This window comes from Neopelma chrysocephalum, unplaced genomic scaffold (genome assembly GCF_003984885.1).
Source record: "Neopelma chrysocephalum unplaced genomic scaffold, ASM398488v2 Primary Assembly neopelma1_286, whole genome shotgun sequence".
In the NCBI taxonomy this organism is placed as follows: Eukaryota; Metazoa; Chordata; class Aves; order Passeriformes; family Pipridae; genus Neopelma; species Neopelma chrysocephalum.
This window is the reverse complement of record NW_020897948.1, coordinates 1,193,643-1,216,009: the sequence shown is the minus strand read 5'-3', so window position 1 is coordinate 1,216,009 and position 22,367 is coordinate 1,193,643. Positions and strand designations below refer to the sequence as shown.

Here is a 22,367-nt window from a genome sequence, read left to right as displayed (position 1 = left end):
GGATTTCGGTGGCATTGGTGCTGCTGGCAGAGTTTTCCACGATGACGGACCTGCACAGAGGAAGGGAGGGTAAAGCACTGTGGCATAGCATGTGACACTGGCTGGGGTGTTGGTAAGGTAGGGGCTGCTGGAGAATCACTGTCCACCCGTTTCTTACTCACACATGCTCCCATCCCTCCTGACTAATGTACGCGCTCCTCAGCACACAAGTTAGCAAGAGTTAGAACCAGAGACAGGTCACAGTTGTCCTCACACACTTGGGTGTCAGAAACCAGTCTGAACACAGGGATGGATCAAAAGGGATCTAGTTTTGTAACAAGGCTCTAAGCTGCACCAGAAGCACACAGAGATGCTGGAAATCAAGTCCCAGGAGCCACACATTGGTCAGCAGAGCGGCTGGGAATGCCCCTGTGACCCATGCCTCCCACTGCTCCTCAGCCTGGAAGCACCCACTGCAGCAAGCTCCTGCAGCAGCCCTGCTCCAGCAGATACGTGTTTATGAGGCCAAAAATTGGCCAGGAGAAAATCTGGCTCCTGTGCTTCCTGCATGCTTCCCCTGCGACAAGTCTTCATCCCCTCACTCTGCAGCCAGGGCACTCTGCCTACAGGAATGAGGGGAACAAGAGGGATCCCCTAGAGGCAGTTGTGCTCACATCCCTTGCTGGAGCACATGGCCCAAGGGAGGGAGGGCAGACGGATGGATATGGCTCTGCATGGTGCAGACTCCCCTTCCTTTACCTCTCTTTGAACTGCTGGTGACAGTGCTCGCTGCAGAAGCCCCTGCCTTCCCGGGCCCCATCCCACACGTGTCTCCGGCCACAGGTATCGCAGTGGCACATGCTTTCTGCTGTGGGCAGCTTGCTCTGCTCCGGCACATCTGGGAGGAGAGAGAAGCAGCAGTGAGGCATGAGGTGCAGCAAAGGAAGGAGAGCAGAAGCAGGAGACATTTGCCTCACTCAGGGACCACAGCAGACAGCATGTGCAGGATGGTGGTACCCACCTCTCAAGTGCCACCATGGTGCCCTTACCATTAGCCACAGTAGGATTGTCTCTGCTGGTGGGTGCCACCTCTGAGTCCCCATCTTTCTCTGTGTGACCCTCCTTTACAGCTTCCACTGGAGGTATCTTATCAGCACTCACCACCTTCAGTGTCCCATACTCATTTATTCGAAACTATGTCATTGAACCAAAAAACAAGGAAGAAGAGTTAACAAGGAGAACAGAAATGTAACTTGATAGCTTGTGGGTGCAGCTGAGCTCTGAGAATGAGGGACATGGTTTGGTTATCAGTGTGTCCAACAAGAGGACAGTTCTTTGAGGACAGAGATGAGCACAGCACCCCAGTCTCCTGTGATGGTGCCCCTGCCTGCATCCTGTGCTGGACACACTGTGGGCACTCGGGTGACCAGCTGGCAGAAAAGCTGGAGGATGGCTGGAGCTGGCAGGTGGATGGCTGGAGGATGTGGTGCCCTGAGGCTGAGAAGCAGCTGAGAAACGGGTGCATTTTCTGCAAGCTATGTCATGCACTGAGGGGTATCCCTGAAGGCACCCTCTGCCTGCTGACTCCTGCTTCCAAGATGAGTGCAGGAGCTGGGTGAGAGCCAGCTCCATGGTACAGCTTGGAAAGGAAAGATGTCCTGCATAGCACGTAGCACCTCTGTGCCTCCCTGTGCAGACCTGCTGCAGCCCCCAAGCACCATGTGTGAGCTCTGCTAAGCTCCCAGGATAGGAGGAGCATAGGGATGGGGCACAAGAAGAGCCTGAATAGCTGAGGGATCCTCCAGCAGGGGTGCAGGTACTGTCAGGGGCCATGTCACATCCTGGTGGTGCCCACCTGGCACAGGCTGGGGACTTACAAGGTCAAGGAGCTGCAGGGAGTGGCAGAGGGGACAAACACAGTGGCCCAGGGCTGAACTTACCCGCAGGTTACTCCCAGGCAAAGTAGCCACCCCATCTTTCCACTCCAGCACACGGACTGTGCTGCAGGTCTGCACCCCGCTGATCTGGGGAATGACAGTAGCTGTGATCGGCTCATTCCCTGTTCCCCTCTCTGGCCTCTCGGCCCCTGTGCTTCTCTGTGGTTCCCGGGGGAATCGCTGGATTTCTAAGGTGTTCGTGGGAAGGCTGATGGTAGTGGCATTTGCTTGAGAAGGGAAGAAAGGAGACAAACAACCAGAGGCATACACAGAACACTTTGCTAGTGCAAACAAGGCTCAAAGGAAGCACAAAATCACAGAGGACATGGTCTCCCAGCCAAGGGCTGTGCTGTGGGCCACAAGCAGTCAGAGTGACCCAAAAAGTCTGCAGCCAGCAATGGCTTATGCTGGGGGGTGGCACCAACACTATCCACATTCAAGGGGTTCTACTTCAGCTTGATCTTGGACTCTTTCTGTGACCAGAATGCCCTGATGTAGCAGGAATGTCCTGGTGAGCTCCTGGACTGCAACTTCAGTTTAAAACTTCCAGTTTAGTTACATTTCAAAGGAACACGCTGTGTAGATCAGGGTCTCACTGCAGTGAGACCTGAGGCACCAGCAGCAGGAAAAACTGGAAGATCTGCTTCTGAAGAACACCCCTGATCTCATCTAACACACATCCATGCTTTGCTCACATACCTCCTGAAAGACACCTGTCAGCTGGGCTGAAAATGGTCCCAATTTTCAAGAAAGGTAAGAAGGATGACCCTGGAAATTACAGACCTGTCAGTCTCACTACAGTGCCTGATAAAACTATGGAGAAGGTTATTCTCAGAGTTACTGGAAAACACTGGAGAGGCAACAGTTGTCAGTCACAGTCAACACAGGTTCACAAGTTGACCAAGGGGAAAGCCAATAGATGTGGTTTTTTAGTATTTTAGCAAAGCTTTTGATACTGTCTCTCACAGTATCCTTCTGGACAAAGTGTCCAGCACAGAGCTCAATTAGTCCATCATATGTTGGGTGAACAATTGGCTGATGGTTGGGCTCAGAAACTTACAGACCATCACCAGTGGGGTTCCCCAGGGCACTGGTTTAGGGCCAGTGCTCTTTAATGTTTTTATAAATTATGTGTATGCAGGAATCAAATGCACATTAAGTAAGTTTATTGATGACACTAAGTTAGGAGGAGCTGTGGACTTGCTCAAGGTTTAGAGGCCTAACAGAGAGAACTGGATGGACCAGAGAGCTGGGCAATCACAAAGCGTATGAAATCTAACAAGAGTAACAGCTGGATTCTGCATCTGGGATGGGGTAATCCAGTTATATGTAGGAACAGGGGGACAAGCCCCAGTGGGAGTTAGCAGTGCCCTGGCAGCCCCAAGGGCCAGCCCTGTCCTGGGGGGCATCAGGCCCAGCATCGCTGGCTGGATGAGGGGGGTCTGTCCCACTCTGCTCTGCTCTGGGGCAGCCTCACCTCAAGTCCTGAGGGCAGTTTGGGCACCTCAGCACAGGAAGAACATCAGAGGGCTCGAGTGTGTCCAGAGGAGGGGGACCAGGATAGGGAAAGGGTTTGAGGGCAGGACTTAGGAGGAGCAGCTGAGGCCACTCGGCCCACTGAGCTCAGAGAAGCCAAGGGGTGACCCCATCACAGTCTGCACCTTCCTCACAGGGGGCAGCGCAGGCAGGGGCTGATCTCCTCTCTCTGGGGGACCAGTGATGGGACACAAGGAGGTGGAACGCAGGTGCATCACAGGAAGTTCAGATGGGATATTAGGAAAAGGTTCCTCACCCAGAGGAACAGGCTCACCAGGGAAGTGGTCACGGCAGCAGGGTTGCCAGAGCTCAGGGAGTGTCTGTCTCCACTGTTGCCAGTGGATAACAGCCTTATGGTTTAGTTCTAGGTGGTCCAGTCCTGATGAGGGTGTTAGACTTGATCCTTATGGGTCCCTTCCAGCTTGAGGTATTCTGTGATTCTATGATATTGCAGCAGCCCAGGAGCCCACAGCCCTGCAGAGCAGGGACCCAGCACACTGTGCTGCCCTGGTACAGGGCTCCAGATATCAGGGCTTTGGCTTAAAACTCAAGAAGTTTTGATTGACCACAAACCATCCAAGTGATGTGGAATAGCCACAGAGAACCTTTAAAATGGCAACAGCAGCATGGCTTTGCCTCCCAGGATTTGGGAGGAGCACAGACACACAAGGAGTGTGAGGTATCAGCGTGTGGGGAGAAGGCTGGGGAGACACCAGTTAGAGAGGACTGTTCCCCATACCTGGTATAATGAAGGCAGTGGTTGGCAGGTGGGTGCTCTGCACAGTGCTCTCGGTGGTGACCACATGGACGCTGACCTCCCCAGCAGCATTGCCCTTCGTGCTCCTCACCACCTCCATTTCTGCCCTGCTGTCCATCACCTTGCCTGGGCACAGAGCGAGGCACTGCAGGAAAGAAATCAAGTTGGGTACCAGTACAAACACAACAAAGGAGTGAGAAAGTGACTGCAGAGATAGGTCTCTCCCTTTCCACCATCTCCCAGCAGAAATCCCTTCAAGATGTATTAAAGGTCCATTCAACCCAACACAGAACAACACGAAGGTCACAGCTGGCATCAACATGTAAAGCCCAGTAAAGCCCCTGTTGTGAGATCCCACCTCAGACCCTGCAAATGCCAAGGTTTTTTTCTTACCTGGCACCACCATAAGATGGTATGAGGACGGCAGGTCCACAAGATGCTCCTGGCTCCTCCGGGGGCCTACACTACTCCAGTGCAGACTGTGACTGAGGGCTGGCAAATGCTACCCTGGAGCAGGCAGAGGTCCATGAAGTTCCCCTTCCAGCTCTCCTGTTGGAGCATCACCCTTGATCTTTTAACTGCCTGCAAGAAAGAATTTCACAAGTGCCAGGATTTGATGGGGGGGGGACAGGGGCGGGTCAGGGGAGCTTGATGCCTTCTGCATGCAGTTTCTCACAGGACTGGTGATGTTCAATCTCTTAAGCCATGAATTTCAAGGAGTGGGCAAAGTGTCAAGGCCCTGAGGGAACTATTGAGTCTTACTGGCTGTGATCAGCCTCCCCTGGGACCCCCACCCATGGGCCCAGGGGCTCCAAGTTGCAGCAGTGCAGTCTCCAGCAGGTCTGGCAGCAGTGGGACTGACCTCCTGGCTGGAATCCTGGCTTGATCTCAGGCCTTGCCTGAGCTCCAAGGGACATGGCCACAGTGCCCCTCCAGCTGCCTTCCTTGGTTCCCTGCCCCTGGGGAGAGCAGCTACCCCTTGCTGTGTCCCAGCTGGCAGGACGGTGCCTGCACCAGGATGTCCCCAGACCAGGGCCTGCCTGCAAGCCCAAGAGAGGGGCAGTGTTGCCTCCTGGTGCCCAGGGCACCTCGGCGAGGGAGGACTCTCGGGGCTGCCCTAGTGAACAATGCAACAGACATGCGTGGCCAGGCAAAAACCCAGTAGCATCCCCAGATGTGCTCAGGGAAGGTAGACCTCTCCATGCCTACTGAAAATGATGGTCCAGGTGTCCTAGAGACTCCTGAAGTCTGAGGATGCTGAGTGAGGGAAGGATTTTGGACCTGCCCTGTTTCCCACACCTTGTTGCCAGGATGGAGGCAAGGGCTGCTATGAGGCTACAGAGGGCTACAGAGGGGACCATGGCCATTTCTTGGTTCCTTTTGGTGCAATTTCATTTTGAAAGGGAAGATAGCCATGTGGAAAACAAGATAATCACTTTGCTGACGTGGGGTTGTCTGGAATTTTAAAACCTGAGACATTAGGATAAAGGTGTCACAACCAGAGGGTAAAGAGTGGATGGTATGGTCGCATGAGGGGAAGATCTACTTCGTCTTCCCTCTCCCAGTGCTGTCAGGTTTGTGACCACAAACACCTGATGCTCAGCTGACAGACAGCATAGACCTTCCAGGCCCTTCTGGCACAGAAAAGCACTGTTAAGTGTCAGGAGACCTGAAGAAACTGAGCAACTCAGCTGGACACCAGATTCCAACTGAAAGCCAAAATGAATTTGGCAGCCAACCTGTTCTGGTGCTTCCTAATACCTACTAGGAATCTATCTGCTTTCTTAGGCACTCAAATCCAATCAATCCCTTATTCATCACTTGAGTTAAAAGTTTCAAGGACAACTCCTCATTTTGTGCGAGCTGTTGGCTTTTTTTTTTTAACTTAAACAGAAATTGGTACTAGAAATGCCTAGAAAGGAAGAAAAATAACTAGATCCAGTGCTCCGATTGGATAATGCTCCAACTCATCTCCATCCAGAAACCTATGACACAATAGTAAATACTTGCACAGGAAGTGCCCTGCAGTAATCATCACATTTTTAACACTCTCCAAACCCTTGTGGGGCTGTACCAACGCTGTCAGGACAGGTTCTCCCATGCCTTATGAGTTTGGCATATGAATGAACAGAATGAATCTGGATTGTAGATTGGGTGCTATGCCTTAAACTGGAAGAACTAAACAACGGAGATTTAGGACTTAAACTACAGACAATCCCTCCTCCAACAACCTCCTGGAAAAGGCCTCACTGCTCCAAATGGCAAGTCCCACCACTGCACCATGGCTGGGCATCCCAGCTCAGAGGGTCAGGAGCCCTCCAAGCGGCCTGAGGGAGGCAGAGAAGCCCATCCAGTCCATGGCCTTGCTCTACAGTTGGATTTGGTGATCTTAGAGGTGTTCTCCAACCTTAATCATTCTACCACAAACTGTCTCTCCTGTTCCTCTTATCTGCCCCTCAGCAGTGGTGTCCATGCTTTCCCCGGCACCTCTGGCCAGAGCACTAGACCCTTGCTGGTAGGTCAGGTGTGGGCATGACATGACAGCTGGGCTGCAGAGCTCCATCCCCACCTGCAGGAATGTGAATCAGGATTGGAGATATTGTTTGCAGCTCACAGTTTTTAAAACCTGGTATAAAAATCTCTGGAAGCCCAACCTGTTGTGAAGCATCCCAGGTCAGGAACACTACATATGGAAAAAGGGAGAAAAGAACAAGTATCTGTACAGGGGATCAGCCACAGCTATGATCTGTCTTAGCATCACTGTCACAGAAGGAGAAAGGCACTGGCACACATCCCTTTGGATAACCCTGCTCCTGAGAGCAGAAAAGGTGTCATGGAGAGGGTGCCCACAGCTGAGACAACTCTGGTGGCTTCAGCCCTTGGAGCCAGAGCACAGGCACGTACCACTGCCCCAGAGATCACTTCAAGAGATCTGCTGCAAGCCCTGGAATGACCTATATTACCACAGGGTACTTCAGGAACCAGAGGAGGTCTCTAATTCAAGCTTCTGCTCCCAGCAGGGTCAGCTATGTGATCAGACCGGGTTGTTCAGGGCTTTATCCAGCCCAGTCTTGAAAACCTACCGGGATGGAATCCTGCAAATTAGCACAATAATTAGCAAACCAAACTAACACATTCCCTTGGATATTAGGAAAAGATTCTTCCCCTTTCCTAATTTGCCCCTAGGTGGTCGGGCACTGGAACAGGCTCTCCAGGGCAGTGGTCACAGCCCCAAGGCTTCCAAAGCTCAAGGAGTGTTTGGACAACACTCTCAGGGACATGGCGGGACTGTTGGGGAGTCCTGTGCAGGGCCAGAGGTTCAACTCGATGATCCTTGTGCTCAGGATATTCTATAACTCTTTCTGCTGGCTGCTCTAGACAACGAACAAAAGCTTTATTTATTCATTTATTTATTTTATTTATCTGGGATCTTAAAAAGCTTTTGGCTTACACATGCCCCAGTGATGTCTGATAAAACTCTGCTCACCTGGACAAGATTGGATCGGGCCAACACTTTGCAGCCTTCAAAAATCCCACCAGCCAGCTTTTAAAAGAGAAACTGTGGAGCTACAGCTATTTTGGCCTTAACAGTGAGTCCCCAAATTCTCCATTTTATCTTGTATTGGGTGTAACTCCACATGTGTTACAGAGGGTGCAGGTGAGCCCCATGCCCCAGCCAGCCAGCCATTCATTCCACACCCACTCCTACCTTCTGCTGAGGGACAGCCAAGGACATTGGGCAAGCAACCCAGGGGCTTGGAAAGGACTTCTATGGCTGCTATACACATGAGTAACACATGTACACACGTGCCTCCAGCTCTGCCACGGTCTCACACCCACCCTCTCCCAAAACCATGTCAAAGCCAGGGAATGATCCACTGTTTGGAGAGGAGGGATACACTACATGCAACAGGCCACAGAAGAGCATGAAGAAAAGCAGCTTCCAGCACAGAGCTGCTGCACAGCCCCATCAGTGCCTTCTAAAGCACAATCTGCTCAAAAGAGGTGTTTCTTTTCATCACAAGATTGGCTTAAAATAATAATAAGTCAAACAATATTAACGTGTATTGGCTTTGTGGCTTCTTGAATTTTTAAATATTCCTGAAACCTGCACTGGTACATGCTGGGAGTCAGCTGGCAGGAAAGGCCATGGGAATCCTGGGGGATACAGGATGCCTATGAGCCAGGAATGTGCTCCTGCAGCAAAGGAGGAGGATAGTGTACTGGACTGCACTGGGAGCAATGTCACAGCTGCTGGAGGCTGGGGACCCTTCCCCTCTGCTCTGCACTGCTGAGGCCACCCCTGGAGTGCTGGGCCCAGAGCTGGGCAGCCCAGTACAAGAGACTGGGACAGACTGGAGAGAGTCCAGCACAGGGCCATGAAGGTGATGGAGGGACTGGAGCATCTCTGCCATGAGGAGAGGCTGAGAGAGCTGGGACTGCCCAGCCCAGAGCAGAGCAGGCTCAGGGGATCTCATCTGTGTGGATAAATACCTGGAGGGAGGGTGCAGAAAGGACGGGGCCAGGCTCTGCTCAGCAGTGCCCAGGGACAGACCTGGGGGCCACGGGCACAAACTGACACACAGGAGGGGCCCTCTGAGCATCAGGACACACTTTTCCGCTGCAAGGGTGGCTGAGCACTGGTGCAGGTGCTCAGGGAGGTGGTGGAGTCTCCATCCGTGGAGAGACTCGAAAGCCGCCTGGGCACATCCTGGGCAGCCGGCTCTGGGTGGCCCTGAGGGAGCAGGGACTGGGCAAGGTGACCGTCAGAGGTCCCTCCAACCTCACCCAGCCTGTGATTCTGTGAATTTTTTTCAGAAATCTCCTCAGCCATAGCAGAGAACTTTCTCATCCTTACCATCACCTGAGGTATGATTATTAATTACCTCCAGTGGCAAAATTGAGCCTTTAAGAAAGACCACCAGCTGAGATCATGCTAAACATGCAAGTGGTACAGCCAGAGCACTGCAGAGACCAGCTAGGCTGGGAGCTGTTCCCTTGGGTCTTCCCCTGTCTTCTGGTATTGCCCAGGGCAGGTGTTTAGGAGGCTAACAGCACTGTAGAAAGTATTTGCTTTATATACGCACAGGCAAACTCAGGAACACCCTTGGCACAGGCAGGTGTCCCAGCGGAGAAAGACAATCCTACCTCTTCCCTTCCCAATCTGACTGCTACTTCAAAGCCAGGAGGCAACGCCTCCTCTGGAACAAACCAGGGGCACAAAGTCCTGCTCCTGTGTTCTGCTGCAGCATGGTGAGGTTTGGAATGAGCCGTGGAATTTATCAACATCTCAAAACCAGATGAATTGTTATTCTGCGCAGTAAAAGCTCAATCATGTTGCACATTTCAAAATAGCAAATAGATTCTGTGAAAATGGAGATCAGAGGGAGAAGGGCAATAAAGCAGCAAGCTTTAGCTTCAGACACAGCTGACAAAGCAGAGCCACTCCGGCTGAGTTTTCACCTGCTGTCCCAGGAGTGTCACCGCTACCAGGATTAGCTTTTGGGCCTGTGGATCCACGCAGAGCCACAGGTGGGGAGAATGAGCAGTTACAGGGATCTCCTGTGCCACTCCAAGGGGCTCAGGGTGACACCATCCAAGCTCAACACTGAGGCCAGAAGGCAGCATGAAGCCTGGGTAGCTCCAGCTGGATCCAGACCCCTGGCCCAGCCACCCCTGAGAGGCACAACAGGGACACCCACACCTACCTTCCACTGCTCCCTGATAGCATCAGCCCTGCTGCAGCATCCAGCCCTGCACAGTTAGGGATATTCTTCCACAAGTTACACTTATAAGTAGGCGGACACATCAAAACAGGATGGATACGTGATCCTGAAATATTTCTAAATGTCTCAGCTTTTATCTTCTTTTATAACTAATAAAGAAATAAATCCACAACCTGTCCTAGCCCACGAGGAGCACTGTCTCCATAGCCTGGGCTATGCACTGCCTGCCAGGCGGAACCTAAGCCCTCCACACTGCAGGGCCCTATCCAGGGCTGCAGCGGTGTCACCTCCAGGCTCCGGGACAGCACCAGCTCACAGTGTTTGAGAAACACCTGAAGCAACACGGTCAAGCGTCCAGACTGAAAGGGGCTTCCAGCCTCCGTGTGTCCCAGAGAGGATCCCTTGGGAAAGCCAGGGAAGCACAGTGCGGTTCCCTGTCTCTGTGGACAGGGCTGGGCAGCGCCTCGCAGCTGCAGCCCAAGCAGGGCGCAGGCACCCGGCGGGCCCCGAGCCTGGTGCCGGGAGATAAGCACGGTAATGTTCCTGCGAGATACCCCGGGGGCGGCGGCCCTGGGCAAACACACTGCGCTGCACACGGTGTCACGGTCCAGCTCCGGCCCCTCCGCGCCGCTCCACCCCGGCTCCGGCCCCGCCGCCGCGGGCACAGTGGATGCCGGAGCGTCCATCCCCGCCGTCCCCGGGCCCGCTCGCCCGGCCGGGGCCTCGCCCGTGCGGGAACCGGGATGCGGCGATGCCGGGCGGGGATGCGGCGAGCCCGGGCCGGCGGTGCCCGGCCGCGCTTCTTACCTGCCCCCGGCCGGACGCTGCTCCGAGCCCCGGCGGCGCTGCCCGGCCCGGCCTGGTCCGGGGTGCGGGGGGCGGGGGGCGCGGAGCGGGAGGGGCGCGGGGCCGGTCCGAGTGTGCGCGGGGAGCGCGGGGAGGGGGCGGCTCAGCCCGCGCCGTCGCCGTGGAAACGCGCGGGGCCGCATCCGCAGGGCCGCGCTCGGCCCCGCCGCAGCTTTTCGGGGGGATGCGGGGAAAGGGGGGGAGTCGTCATGGCAACGCTGTTAGACGGGACGGGGGGCTGAGAGCAACAAGGTGCTGCTTGGACTGAAGCCCTTCGTCTATGGAGACGAAGGTTGGGAGAGAGCTGGGGGTCTTCAGCCTAGAGAAGGCTCTGGGAGACCTTAGAGCACCTTCCAGTGCCTAAAAGAGTTCCAAGAGAGCTCGAGAGGGACTTTGGACAAGGGCCTGGAGTGACAGGACAAGGGGGAATGACTTCCCACTGCCAGAGGGAAGGGTTAGATGGGATATTGGGAAGAAATTCTTCCCTATGAGGGTAGTGAGGCCCTGGCACAGGTTGCCCAGAGAAGCTGTAGCTGCTCCATCCCTGGAAGTGTCCAAGGCCAGGTTGGACAGGGCTTGGAGCAACCTGGTCTGTAAGGTCCCTTCCAACCCAAACCCTTCTAAGATTCTGTGATTAACCAAATGCCCCTCAGATAGCAATTGGACATCACCAATGGGAACATGTCCTCCTCAGCAGCCCAGAGACCCTTGAGACCAAATCAGTTCCCCAGGCCCTAACTGGTATCAGTGTGGGGGATGCCTGCCCTCTGCAGCTCTCCTACCACAGGCCCAAAGAGTAACCAGAGAACATTAACCTGACATCCTCAAGAAACCTGGGAAGGAAAAGAATCACTTGAATTAGTTCTGTAGTGGAAATGCAGGATAGGTACAATGCACAGTAGTGTTTCCAAAGGGCTCTTGTCAAAACCCGGAGCAGCTTATCTTGCCCACTCTTTGGTATTCTGTGGCCACACAAGGTGTGTGCCTTCAGACACACAATGTCTATCTCTCTTACCTGCAGAAAGCATGAGTGGAAGGAACCAAGGCTAGAAGCACAAAGGCCAAAAATGTACAATAAGCTGCTGAGAACAGCCCTTGATGCATGTTGGATGGGTTAGGGAGAGGCAGCTGCCTGCTCACCCCGATGTCCAGCTCCGGCTGTTCTGAACCGGGAACACAGAGTGTTCCTGCTTGCTTTGGAGATTGCAGGAACACACTCTGTTTTAGTGTATCTGCCAGTTCTTTGTCACCTTGAGTTCTGTATCCTAAATTTTTAATACATTAAGAATATTAAGTCAAAGACTCTGAAAAAGCAATAGAGCCTGCAAATTAGGAAGGAAGTAACAGGCCTGCCAGAGCTGTCTGGACAATGCTCGTAGTCCTGTGGTTTAGTTCTAGGTGGTCCTGCCAGGAGCAGGGCTTGGTATTGGATTCAATGGTCCTTTTGGGTCACTTCCAGCTTGAGATACTCTACTTGTGATTCTATGAACTTTTGTTTCCCTAAACTTAGCTCTTCATAATGCTTTTCTTAGTTAACTTATTCTGACATGTATTATTCAACTCCACTATGCCATTAATCCCACTAGACCCAATGTGTGCAGAGTGCAGCAGGGCTGTGCTGCTCCAGGATTTGTTTGGTCAGGATTCATCCCCATGCATTCTGCTATTTATGGGATAGCAGCATCCAGACGTGCTAGTGCCTGTCACTCCTGTCCTCAGCCACAGTCATGTCCCAAGCTCATTTCACCCAAAAGCCTGATAGAGACCTCATAAAACATGAAGCAATAGGAAGTTGCTGCCATCCACAGCTTTTATTCCCAGTGGACAGGTCACTGCAATCCTCAGTTTCATGCTTTCCAGGGTGATGTAGTGTATGGAGAACAAACCAATTCTGGTCTGGGCTGTCACACATACACAGGTGACACCTAAATTGTGGCAAATGGTGGATTATACTTTCAGTCACAAACCAATTACTTTTAATTGTCAGCAAATAGATCCAGGTGGGTAAGTGGAGAGGCGCTCTCAGAAGTTTTCTTGTGTCTCCCCAGTTACTGTCAGCACTTAACTCCGTGCTTGTACCAGAGTTGAGCAAAACAGGAGATGCTGTTGGACCCCATTACCCCCCAGGTTAATTGTACAGTATCCCTGTTGCTCCACTGTGATCACGACCTGCTGTATTATTTTCCTCTTGTGTTGATGCTGAGCAGAATTAGGAACACAAACGCTGTGCAGGGAAAGCATTTGGCACTGTACTCAATTCTAGGGGAAGCATTGCTTTCACCCAGCAGCTTGCCTGAGTGCAGCTGTGTGCTGTGGTCACATCAAGCAGGTAAGCTGTGATCTATTTACCACCTGCTGACTTAACAGCACCAACTTCTTATTCACGTGTACAGGATAATCCTGTTCCAGGAGCTGCACACACTAGTAAAAATACATAAGTAATTCCCCCTACAATTCCATCTACATGACAGCACAGGCTGCATCTTCCAGTCATCTCCAATCCTGGTGTTACCTGCAGATCTTTCCCTCCACTATTTTCAGTATTTTGGACTGAAATCACTGTACTCAGTTCTTACCCAAAAGTAAAACACTGGAGTAAGACTTAAGCTTTTGCTTTTAAAATGAGTAAAAAGAGTATTGTAGATACTCTAAATTAGACAAGCCTACAGAACTCGCTTTCTGTGAATAAAAGGAAGATGATATTGCCCTCGAGTCAGAGAATCATACAGATTCAAGCCCAAAATTTGAGGAGTACAAGCTGTTGTGAAGTACATCCTGAGTCATGCATGAGCTATAGGCATCTTCTATGGTCAGCACCTTTTCAGTGGTACGGATCATACCAGCTGCTGTGCTCCATTCCTTCCTGTACAGAAACACACCCATTGCATCCAACTTAGCCCTGGTGGTGACAGACATTGCTAAAAGGGTAGAAGTTTATAAGCCACTTCAGAGCAGCTTATTTATTGCCATTTTTTAATTGGATTATAGAACAGCTGAAACTTCCCCTCAGGCATCTACACACACATCTGGCAAAATAATAATGTGTGAAGAAGCCATGAGATCAAATGCATTTTGGCACCTAACCACAAAAGAAAAGGGGGAAAAGGGCTGATCACGGTGTGACAGAGATTGTTATGATTCCAAGGACACATAGTTAAAATTCCTGAACTGCTGCCACTATACGCAGCAATGTGTGTTAGTTCGCTTTTGGGTTTGTGTTAGCTTTTCAAAGTACCATGTTGCTGTTCACTTTAAACAGCCCTTACAAAGCGCCAAGGACACAGCCAAGAGCTGCTGATGGTGTAGCAGGAACTCTACCTTCAACCACAACTTTATGATGCATCTTTAACTGTCATAACATCTGCACCACCTTTCAAGGACATTCCAAACAGCAGCTCAGCTTAATTGTTGGGATTTCCTGAGCCAAGTTCCTACTTTCCCAGCTTTTGCTCTTTGATGGTATGAAATTGCTTTGTGGATGTTACAGTGCCAACCTGAACTAGACTCAAGTAGGAATCGGAAACAGTTCAAGTTATTCCATGTGAGAATAATAAATCAAAGAATCATGTTTTAAATGCCCATCCCCACTGTTCATCCAAAGGCAGTTACAATCTGGGTTAGGGACAGAGTAATCTCCCAGTTGTAAATGGACTCTAAACCCACAAAATGTAGAGGCAGAAATGTTATAGTAGAAAAAAGCAGTGTCACCTACTCCAGCCACTCAGCTCTACTCTAAGCATGATATTGCAAGGTGACACTTTAGTGTTCATCAAAGCAGTTGTGCTCTTCCTTACAGCAAGACAACATACTGTTCCTTGCTCTTCATGATGTAGAATCAAATAAAAAGTGAATCAAACAATGGTTGTGGATGTTCCATCCCTGGAAGTGTCCAAGGTCAGGTTGGATGGGAATGGAAGATGAACCTGGTCCAGCGGAAGATGCCCCTGCCCATAGCAGGGGAGTGGAACAAGATGATCTTTAAAGTTTCTCCAACCCAAACCAGTTTGTGATTCTAAGATTAAAGGATGAAACTTCATTTATGTCAAAAACCAAAATACAAGATGGGATGCTTTTTCAAATACCGGAAAAGGCCAGGACCAGACTGCAAATACAGCCCCAGTTTCTAAATTTCGTCTTTTTTTTTTTTAACAGTAGTGTTGGTTTCTCCTTCACAATTTGCTACAGGACACTAGGGTTTTGTCAATCTTGCCCCCCATATTTGATGAGAAGGCATGTTTCTCTTTTGTCTTTTTAAGGACAAACTTACATTGATGCAAAAAATTAGAAGAAAAAAAAGTCAGGTAGCCCAGTACTGAAGCATGCCCCCAGAAAGCTGGCTCCAGGATCAGGTTAAAACTGAGATATGAGCAACTCCAGATGGTTTTGTCCTTGACTACTGCTACTGCTGCAGACAAAGCAAAAGGCAGCCAGCACACAAGCCTGCTAGTCTTTTACCCTTCTATGAAATTTATCAAAATCCACTTTTAAAACCCAGAAGAGATGTCAGGAATAATACCACTTGTGCTCACAAACACATATTAGCCCCAGAGTGTTCCACTCCTACAAAAAACTGTGCTGATAGAGCTGGAATGCTGAGGGTGTTTGGGTTTTGCTGGCAAATTCTCTACAGCATTTTGACAAGCCTTTCACTTAACTGTGCTAGCTCAGGATATGGCACTACCAAAATCCTACTGGCTTTCCAGAGGAAACACATCCAAAAGGACACAAGTCATGCCAAGGAACTCCTGCTTCCTTTGCACACTAAGGGGCTGTTTGTCTTTTGCACAGCCAACGAAGACAGTGAATGTGGCTCCAGTAACACAAGAGTACTGATATTTAAAGGAGTTTCAGGCAAGCTGGTTAAATCCAATCCAGTCCCTTCCTGCAATTCATGCATAAAGAGGACTTCAGTCAAACATGACCATTGTCACAGCAACCTCATCTCAGAAAGCTGAGTGTAGTTGTTAAGAGCCATCGTTCTGCAGTGCTGACCAAGGCTGGGGTGCCCACAGCAACTCCAAGGCCAAGATATCCTCAGGCCTGCACTGGGGGTCAGTTTTAGAAACAAAGGTTTACTTGTATATGCATGTGCAAAAAAAAAAGTAATTGTCAACATCTTGTTACCAGAGAGAGAGATACTGGAAATACACCTACGTATCTTTCAATCTGCTGAGCTCTGAGCTCAATTCCTTCTTTTGAGGAGTGTGGTGTGTATCTTACTAGAACAGTTTTCCATGAAGCTCTGTTTTACACAGAGGAGCAGTTCTCCTCCAAGTCTGACCTACTCCATGATCAGCAAAAGTAAAACCAAGGCAGTTTAATACCTGTGGTCAGTTTAAGGGAGGCAAATACTTCCTCAAGTGTAGCTTAGGTTGTTAAGTCTGCATTAACCTTCTTCTCACAGTATGAATTCTGCAGGAAGCCCACGGTATTCCCCTCCTGTTTGAAATCCAAAGCCAGAGGTACCACCTGCAGTGATCCAGACTGCAAAACAATTTTTCTAGTCATTAAGCTAAAAACGCACCGCCTCCACTAAAACAGCTTCAATGTAAAACAAAATTTCCTTATCACAAATTAACCCCAGAGTCATGCAGGTAACACTGCAGTACCAAGTACTCAGAAGTGTTGGTTTAGCCACGTCAGAATTATCTGTCAGGCTCCATAGCTGTATTAACAATCCTAGGGAAGCTCAGTCTGGCAGCTCAAGTCCAGTTGTTTTTTCCATCCTTGGGATAAAAACAGCACACAGAAGTGTATACCATGCAAAAGCAACAGTAACCTGACCTTATGACAACACCAGGCATGGATTCACTTCAGGTTCCAAGAATGTGACTGCACTCCTCCATTCTGGCACTAGTATAGATACTCACCTGCAAGAAAGTCCAGCTTTCTAGAGATGATCGAAAAAGGGAAGAAACTGAATTTAAGGTAATTTTTTATATCATCAAGCAATTCCAGGAGAGAAGAATGGGCATCAAGTCACACTTCACACATACCCCATGCCTGACCCAATTCCTCTGGGCAGATGTGTGAACTGGAACCAGAGATGCAGCTGCCACACCCAGCCACATCTGTGCAAAGGACCAGGTGACAAACTGGGACAGAAGGAGCTCATGGTGGTCTCAAGTACAAGGCCAAGGGCATTTCAAGAGCTACCAAGTCTCTCACTAAACTAGTTTCTTCACAACAGCAGAATAAATTGTGACTTCCCTAGCACGAGGCAGAACAAGAATCCCATTACACTGCAATGAACACAAGAGTTTGAGTCACCAATTTAATTTTATACAAGTCAAACTACACGTTGTATAAAGAGTACAAGGCAGTTCTAATGCTTGCTACTGCATCTTACAAAAATCATTGTAGCTATAAAGGGGAATTTTTGGGATGAGTCCTATTCCACAATTTAGTGAATTGGCAACTGTGGTTTAGCAAAGCCTTTGTTAAAACTAGAACTCTAGCTCCAAGAGATTACATTTCCAATAAAGTTCAGACCTACACACAAGAGGATTATAGTTCTAGTCTGAAGCAAAACGTTAACGTAAGTGAGTCAAAGGGGTGGGAATACAGATTTCTTTACTTGGGTTTCATATCCAATAGAGATTTAGAGGCTGACAAACCATACAACACACTAGTGACTTGGACCACAGCCAAGAGACACCTCTGTGTCTGACAACAATGACACTTGATATTCAAGCAAAAAACATCAGAAAGCTTTAATTCTTTCAAGTCTGAAATGAAGGGGTTTTCAGCAATACTGTAGGATACAGGTTCCAGAGTACCCTTATTACCTTTAATACAGTCATAGTATGGGGGAATGTTCTTTTGGCAAGTTAAGGTACAACATAAATCCTCCAACTTGAGTTTATTGCTGGTCTAAAATCTTCCTAGTACTGTTACTGGTTTATATAATTTGCAGCCTGCTTCCAAAATTATGATAAACCAGAGAACTGTGTGACCTGCCCAGCAAGGCAATCCTGCCTTTGGCAGCACTCTGAAACCTACGAAGCTAATGACACCCATAGTTCTAATGTAATGAAAAAAAATAGGAAAAAAGGATACTTTCAAAAGAGCCCAGATTTTAGCCTGTTTATATTCAGTTTATTTTTAATATAAAAACCACTTTGCATTTAAGAGTACTCAAGTTACTCCTGCAGAATTGCTATAAAATCAAACTTTCAGCTGAATTTCTACAAAAGGGGGACTTTCCCTGCTTTGTACCACCATCCCATCTCATATTGCCAAATTTGGGATACAAATTAAACCTTTATGCCTCATGACTTAATTCTTAGGCCATTCAATCCTGCAAGAGAAAAAAACAGCCTCTGAAGTACTAACGTAACACTAATGGCCTGACAGGTAGGAAAATGTTCCATAATAGTGTGCAAGATGAGAGTTCTAGTTCTAATCCCTTGAACTAGATCTTGTTCGTGAGCGAGACTTTGAACGGGACCTGGAGCGGGACCTGGATGCAGCTCTTTTGGGTGGTGACTCAGAACGAGCCTTGGCAGATGGCTGCTGCTGCGGAGAATTGGAACGAGACCTGCTCCTTGACCTGGACTTAGACTTAGCATCTCCTTTACCATTTTCTTTGGGAGAGCGAGACCTGGACCTCGATCTGGACCGAGACTTCTCAGACTTCTCCTTGGATCTGCTGTGAGAGCGTGAACCCCTGTCAGACTTGGGTTTCGATTTGCTCTTTGATCTGGACTTCCTGCTTTTGGATCTGGAACGTGAGCGGTCTTTGCTTCGTGACCTGGATTTAGATCTTTTAAAGAGAGACAGTTTATTCTGTGTGACCTGAAGTGTACTTACAGTGCCTGTAAATATCTGTCAGTGAGCAGCAGTCCCTGTACTGACAGTGTTAACACCGTGGCACTTACCGTGAACGGCTTTTGGAGATGCTACGGGACCTGCTGCGGCTGCTCCGACTTCTCCGACTTCTGCTTCTAGACCGTCTCCTGGATCGTGACCTACAAACATTTAAAATTTAATTCACCCCTTTTTCTGTGTCTCGTGTGCCCTGCATCATCTAGAAGAGTCACAGTGTGGCTTGGGATGCAAGGGACCTCAAACATCATCTGGTTCCAATCCCCAGCCATGGGCAGGGACCCCTTCCACTAAGACCAGATGCTAAAGCACCATCCAACATTTCCAGGGATAGGGCAGCCACAGCTTCTCTGGGCAACCTGTGCCAGTGCCTCACCACCCTCACAGGGAAGAATCTCTTCCTACATGTATCTAACGCATTATGCTATCTGGTAGCATAATCTAACAGAGAAAAGCTGCTACAGAACTTCTCAAGAGCAAGGATGACCACACCAATACACACTATTAACCCACCCAGACTCAATGTACCATCAGTTAATTATATCTGAGGTTTCACGTGTGAAAAAACTGCTCAAACCCGGGTTTGCTGTATTGCATAAAATAATTCCTTCTACCTTCTCAGGCCCCATCCCGCTCCTAAACTATCACCTGAAGGTAACTATCGCATCAGCTGAAGGTGACTACTGCCGGTAGGGTACCTATCCCCATTCTGAGTGTCTTGATCCAGTGACTGACATGTCTGGAGAGTTACCTTGACCTGCTGCCAGAGTAGGATCGCCTATGGCTTGAGCGTGGCTTGTCTTCAACGAGCCTGATCTTCCTGCCGTTTATCTCTGTGCCATCCAGTTTATCCAGGGCACGCTTCATGTCCGAGTACGACCGGAATTCAATCACTCCTTCATTCGTACGTTCTTTGTGAGCATCTGCATAGGTCACCTCCCCAGCCTGCCTCATGAAATCCTTCGGGGAGCAGAGGAACAGTTACAGAACACACCACAGGCTGGGGCTCTGCAAGCAGCACTTAGTGCACACAAACATCCACGTACAAACAGTTTTCAATTACTTCTAATTCATTATCAATATCAACACTGCTATTAAAGGAAGCTATTGCTTTCTGCTTGTCACAACAGGCTCCACAATAGAACATCAATACGTACTTTCAAATCCTGCCAACTGCAGCGACTGGAAAGATTTTCAACAATCAGTCTGAACTCTGTACGAACGGGTGGTCCATATTTATCTCGTCCTGATTGTCTGCGACTGCTATATCCGCCACCACCCCCACCTTGATTGTACAAAGAAACAAAGTTAGATCGTCCCCTAGCATGACGAAAGGTCAATGTTCTGAAAAAGTTAGTTTAACAGTCATATTTACTGGAGTAGGACTTTATTTCTCTAAGCCTCCAATAAACTTTGCAATTTTGCCATAATCTACATTAATGGCAAATCAAACAGACTAAAATCCTACAAGTCTGTGCTCCTAAGATCTGTTAGAGAGTGACTGCTCCTTATTAGATTCACCTTGCTAAGTTTTATTTTACAGAACATTGTAAAATATAAAACTTAACTGATTACATGCATTTCTACATTTTACAAAAACGTTTACTAGTTACACTAAGTACTTACATCACAGTATGAGGTTTTTGGTGGTGGTTTGGCCACAAAACACGCAAGGTAACAGTCACCTAGTTCAGTTTAACCAGTTTTGTCTAACCCTTGGAATCCTCACCATCACCCTGCGTCTAATGGCAAAAGGCTGCTGTCGTCATGGCTTCCGGTAAGGTCAGCCAAAGGGTCATAGGGCAAGGGTCACACAATGTATGGAAAAGCCATGGCCAGGAAAGGCAGTCATCTTAGCCTCAGTGGACACAGCCTCAGCCCCACTGGTCACTTTTAAATTGAAACATCAAGGACTTGTTAAAAAGTTTGAATTGAACATGCAACAATTTTAAAACAACATACATTTGATTTTTTTTTAAAAAGACAGAACCCTCCCCCCCCCAACACCACGCTTCCAGAGACCATTAAAAAGTCAACCTTAGTACTCTTTATTACAGTACTAGGCCGGTTAAACTCTTCAGAGCTCACTCAAGCAGCTTACACGAGTGAGCTGAGCATTGAAATATTTACAATACCCACCCCTTAGCACAACAGATTCCTGCTCCAAAACCTCCCCCCGCCCCTCCCATATACCCAACTGAAACATTCACATGAAAGTTCACAGCTGAGCGATTCTCCCCCAATTACGCAACCATATTTATATATTAACGCTACTGATGCAACATCGCTGTCACATCTAAACGCTCCCAATACTGGAGCCTCCAAATCAACAGATCAAACCCTTTCTAGAAGGCCCCGATTTCGCGGCCAGAAGTGCTACGGGATACCAGAGCGCATCGCTGGTGCCGGGGAAAACGCTGCAGCCCTTGCGGTGCGCCGGGTACCCCCCGCTAGCGACCCCTCCAGCCCCGGGGCTCGGTCCCAGCCGAGCCTTCCTCGCCCCCGGCCCTGCCCCTGCCCGCCGCCGCCCCTCGCCCCGCGGGGAGGGACGGGCCCGGACTCACTGCGGCTGCTGTAGCTGTAGCCGTCCCTGTCGCGGCGGGGTCCGCGGGCGTGTTCCACGATCACCCGCTCCCCGCACAGATCCTTCCCATTCAGCTCGTACACGGCATCGTCGGCGTCGCGGGAGTCCTCGAACTCCACGAAGCCGTAGCTGGGAGTAGGAGAAGGGCCCAGTCAGGCGGCGGCGGAGGAACGGTGACGCTGCCCCGGGTCGGTGTCGCGGCCCCGGGTCGGTGTCGCGGCCCCCCCGCTCCCCCATCCCCGCCGCCATCTTGTGCCGGCGCCACGCGGCAGCGGCCGCGACATGGACGGGCTCGGCCCTGGGCTCTCGGGAGGGACGGGCAGACGGTGCTCACCCGTTTTTGAGGTCGACCTCGAGCAGGCGGCCGTAGCCGCTGAAGAAGCGCTGGATGTCCTTCTCCCGGACATGGTAACTCAGGCGGCCTATGTAGACGCGCGGCATATCCGCGGCGGGGTGGGAGGGGGAGGAAAGGAGGGAAAGGAGAGGAACAGGAAGGGGAGAGGAAGAGAGAGAGAGGGAGAGGGAGGGAGCGAGCGAGCGCTGGCGGCGCGAGGGGCGAAGGCGCAGCGGACCCGCTCCCCTCGGCCGGGCCTGGCGCACCACAATGGCGCCCGCCGCCCGCCGCCGGTTTTACATGGGGGGGCGGGGCCTGCGTTGACGTCACCGCGCTAACGCGCTGCTGCGCGCGGGCGGCAGGCGGAGGGAACGCGCGTGCGCGCCCTCGCGCGCTAGCGGTGCGGCCGCGGGCGGGGTCCCGTGGGCGCGCGAGACTCGCGGCCGGATTTGCGCATGTGCGGGTCCTGCGCGCGCGTGCGCGCGCCCCTCCCCCCGGAAACGAAAGATGAATTCTACCAAAGACTTGAAATGTAAAATAATCCATTTGTTTAAGTCATTTGTGTCTACTTTGAGATAACTGCATGTTGTAGTGTCTGATGCCAAAGCTTCTCTTCCCACTACAGCTGTATTCTGTTATTCTCCGTTCCTGTTCTCCCCAAAGGGTAACAATTCTCTGACTCAAATTTAAAAACGCTTGATATGGACATTCACTTGGAATTGTCTGTGCTGGCACCTGCGGAGCCGCATGTAAGACTGGAAACGACCCAGTTAGTCATTCTCGCTAAACCATCCCGTGCCTGGTGAAAACTGTATAAGCCTGTACTGAAGTTCAAGGATAA

The 22,367-nt window shown here is 50.2% G+C and overlaps 2 protein-coding genes across 2 annotated transcripts; both read right to left on the bottom strand.

Moving 5' to 3' along the window:
• Position 1: 1 nt before the first annotated feature.
• On the bottom strand, positions 2-10,793 carry LOC113978052 (lethal(3)malignant brain tumor-like protein 1; the record flags this gene model as incomplete). The annotated part of the gene is made up of 7 exons (XM_027704720.1): positions 10,743-10,793; positions 4,603-4,791; positions 4,192-4,354; positions 1,920-2,143; positions 1,029-1,173; positions 739-877; positions 2-50 (listed from the first exon to the last, which is right to left on the bottom strand). Coding segments are annotated over exons 3-7 (693 nt in total), but the record flags the coding sequence as incomplete, so codon positions are not given.
• A 6,248-nt stretch (positions 10,794-17,041) lies between these two features.
• On the bottom strand, positions 17,042-21,819 carry SRSF6 (serine and arginine rich splicing factor 6). Its single transcript, XM_027704702.1, has 6 exons — positions 21,527-21,819; positions 21,173-21,321; positions 19,766-19,893; positions 19,360-19,568; positions 18,662-18,751; positions 17,042-18,546 (listed from the first exon to the last, which is right to left on the bottom strand). The coding sequence occupies exons 1-6, from the start codon at positions 21,631-21,633 to the stop codon at positions 18,183-18,185; spliced, it is 1,047 nt and encodes a 348-aa protein (XP_027560503.1). The 5' UTR covers positions 21,634-21,819; the 3' UTR covers positions 17,042-18,182.
• Between the last annotated feature and the right edge of the window lie 548 nt (positions 21,820-22,367).

What these genes read in the sequence shown, in the direction of transcription:
- SRSF6 (XM_027704702.1), bottom strand. Translation starts at nt 21,633, where the DNA reads ATGCCGCGCGTCTACATAGGCCGCCTGAGTTACCATGTCCGGGAGAAG. An exon ending in GAGGTCGACCTCAAAAACGG is followed by an intron (nt 21,322 to 21,526) that starts GTGAGCACCGTC and finishes TCCTACTCCCAG; the next exon opens with CTACGGCTTCGTGGAGTTCG. An exon ending in CTACAGCTACAGCAGCCGCA is followed by an intron (nt 19,894 to 21,172) that starts GTGAGTCCGGGC and finishes TGTACAATCAAG; the next exon opens with GTGGGGGTGGTGGCGGATAT.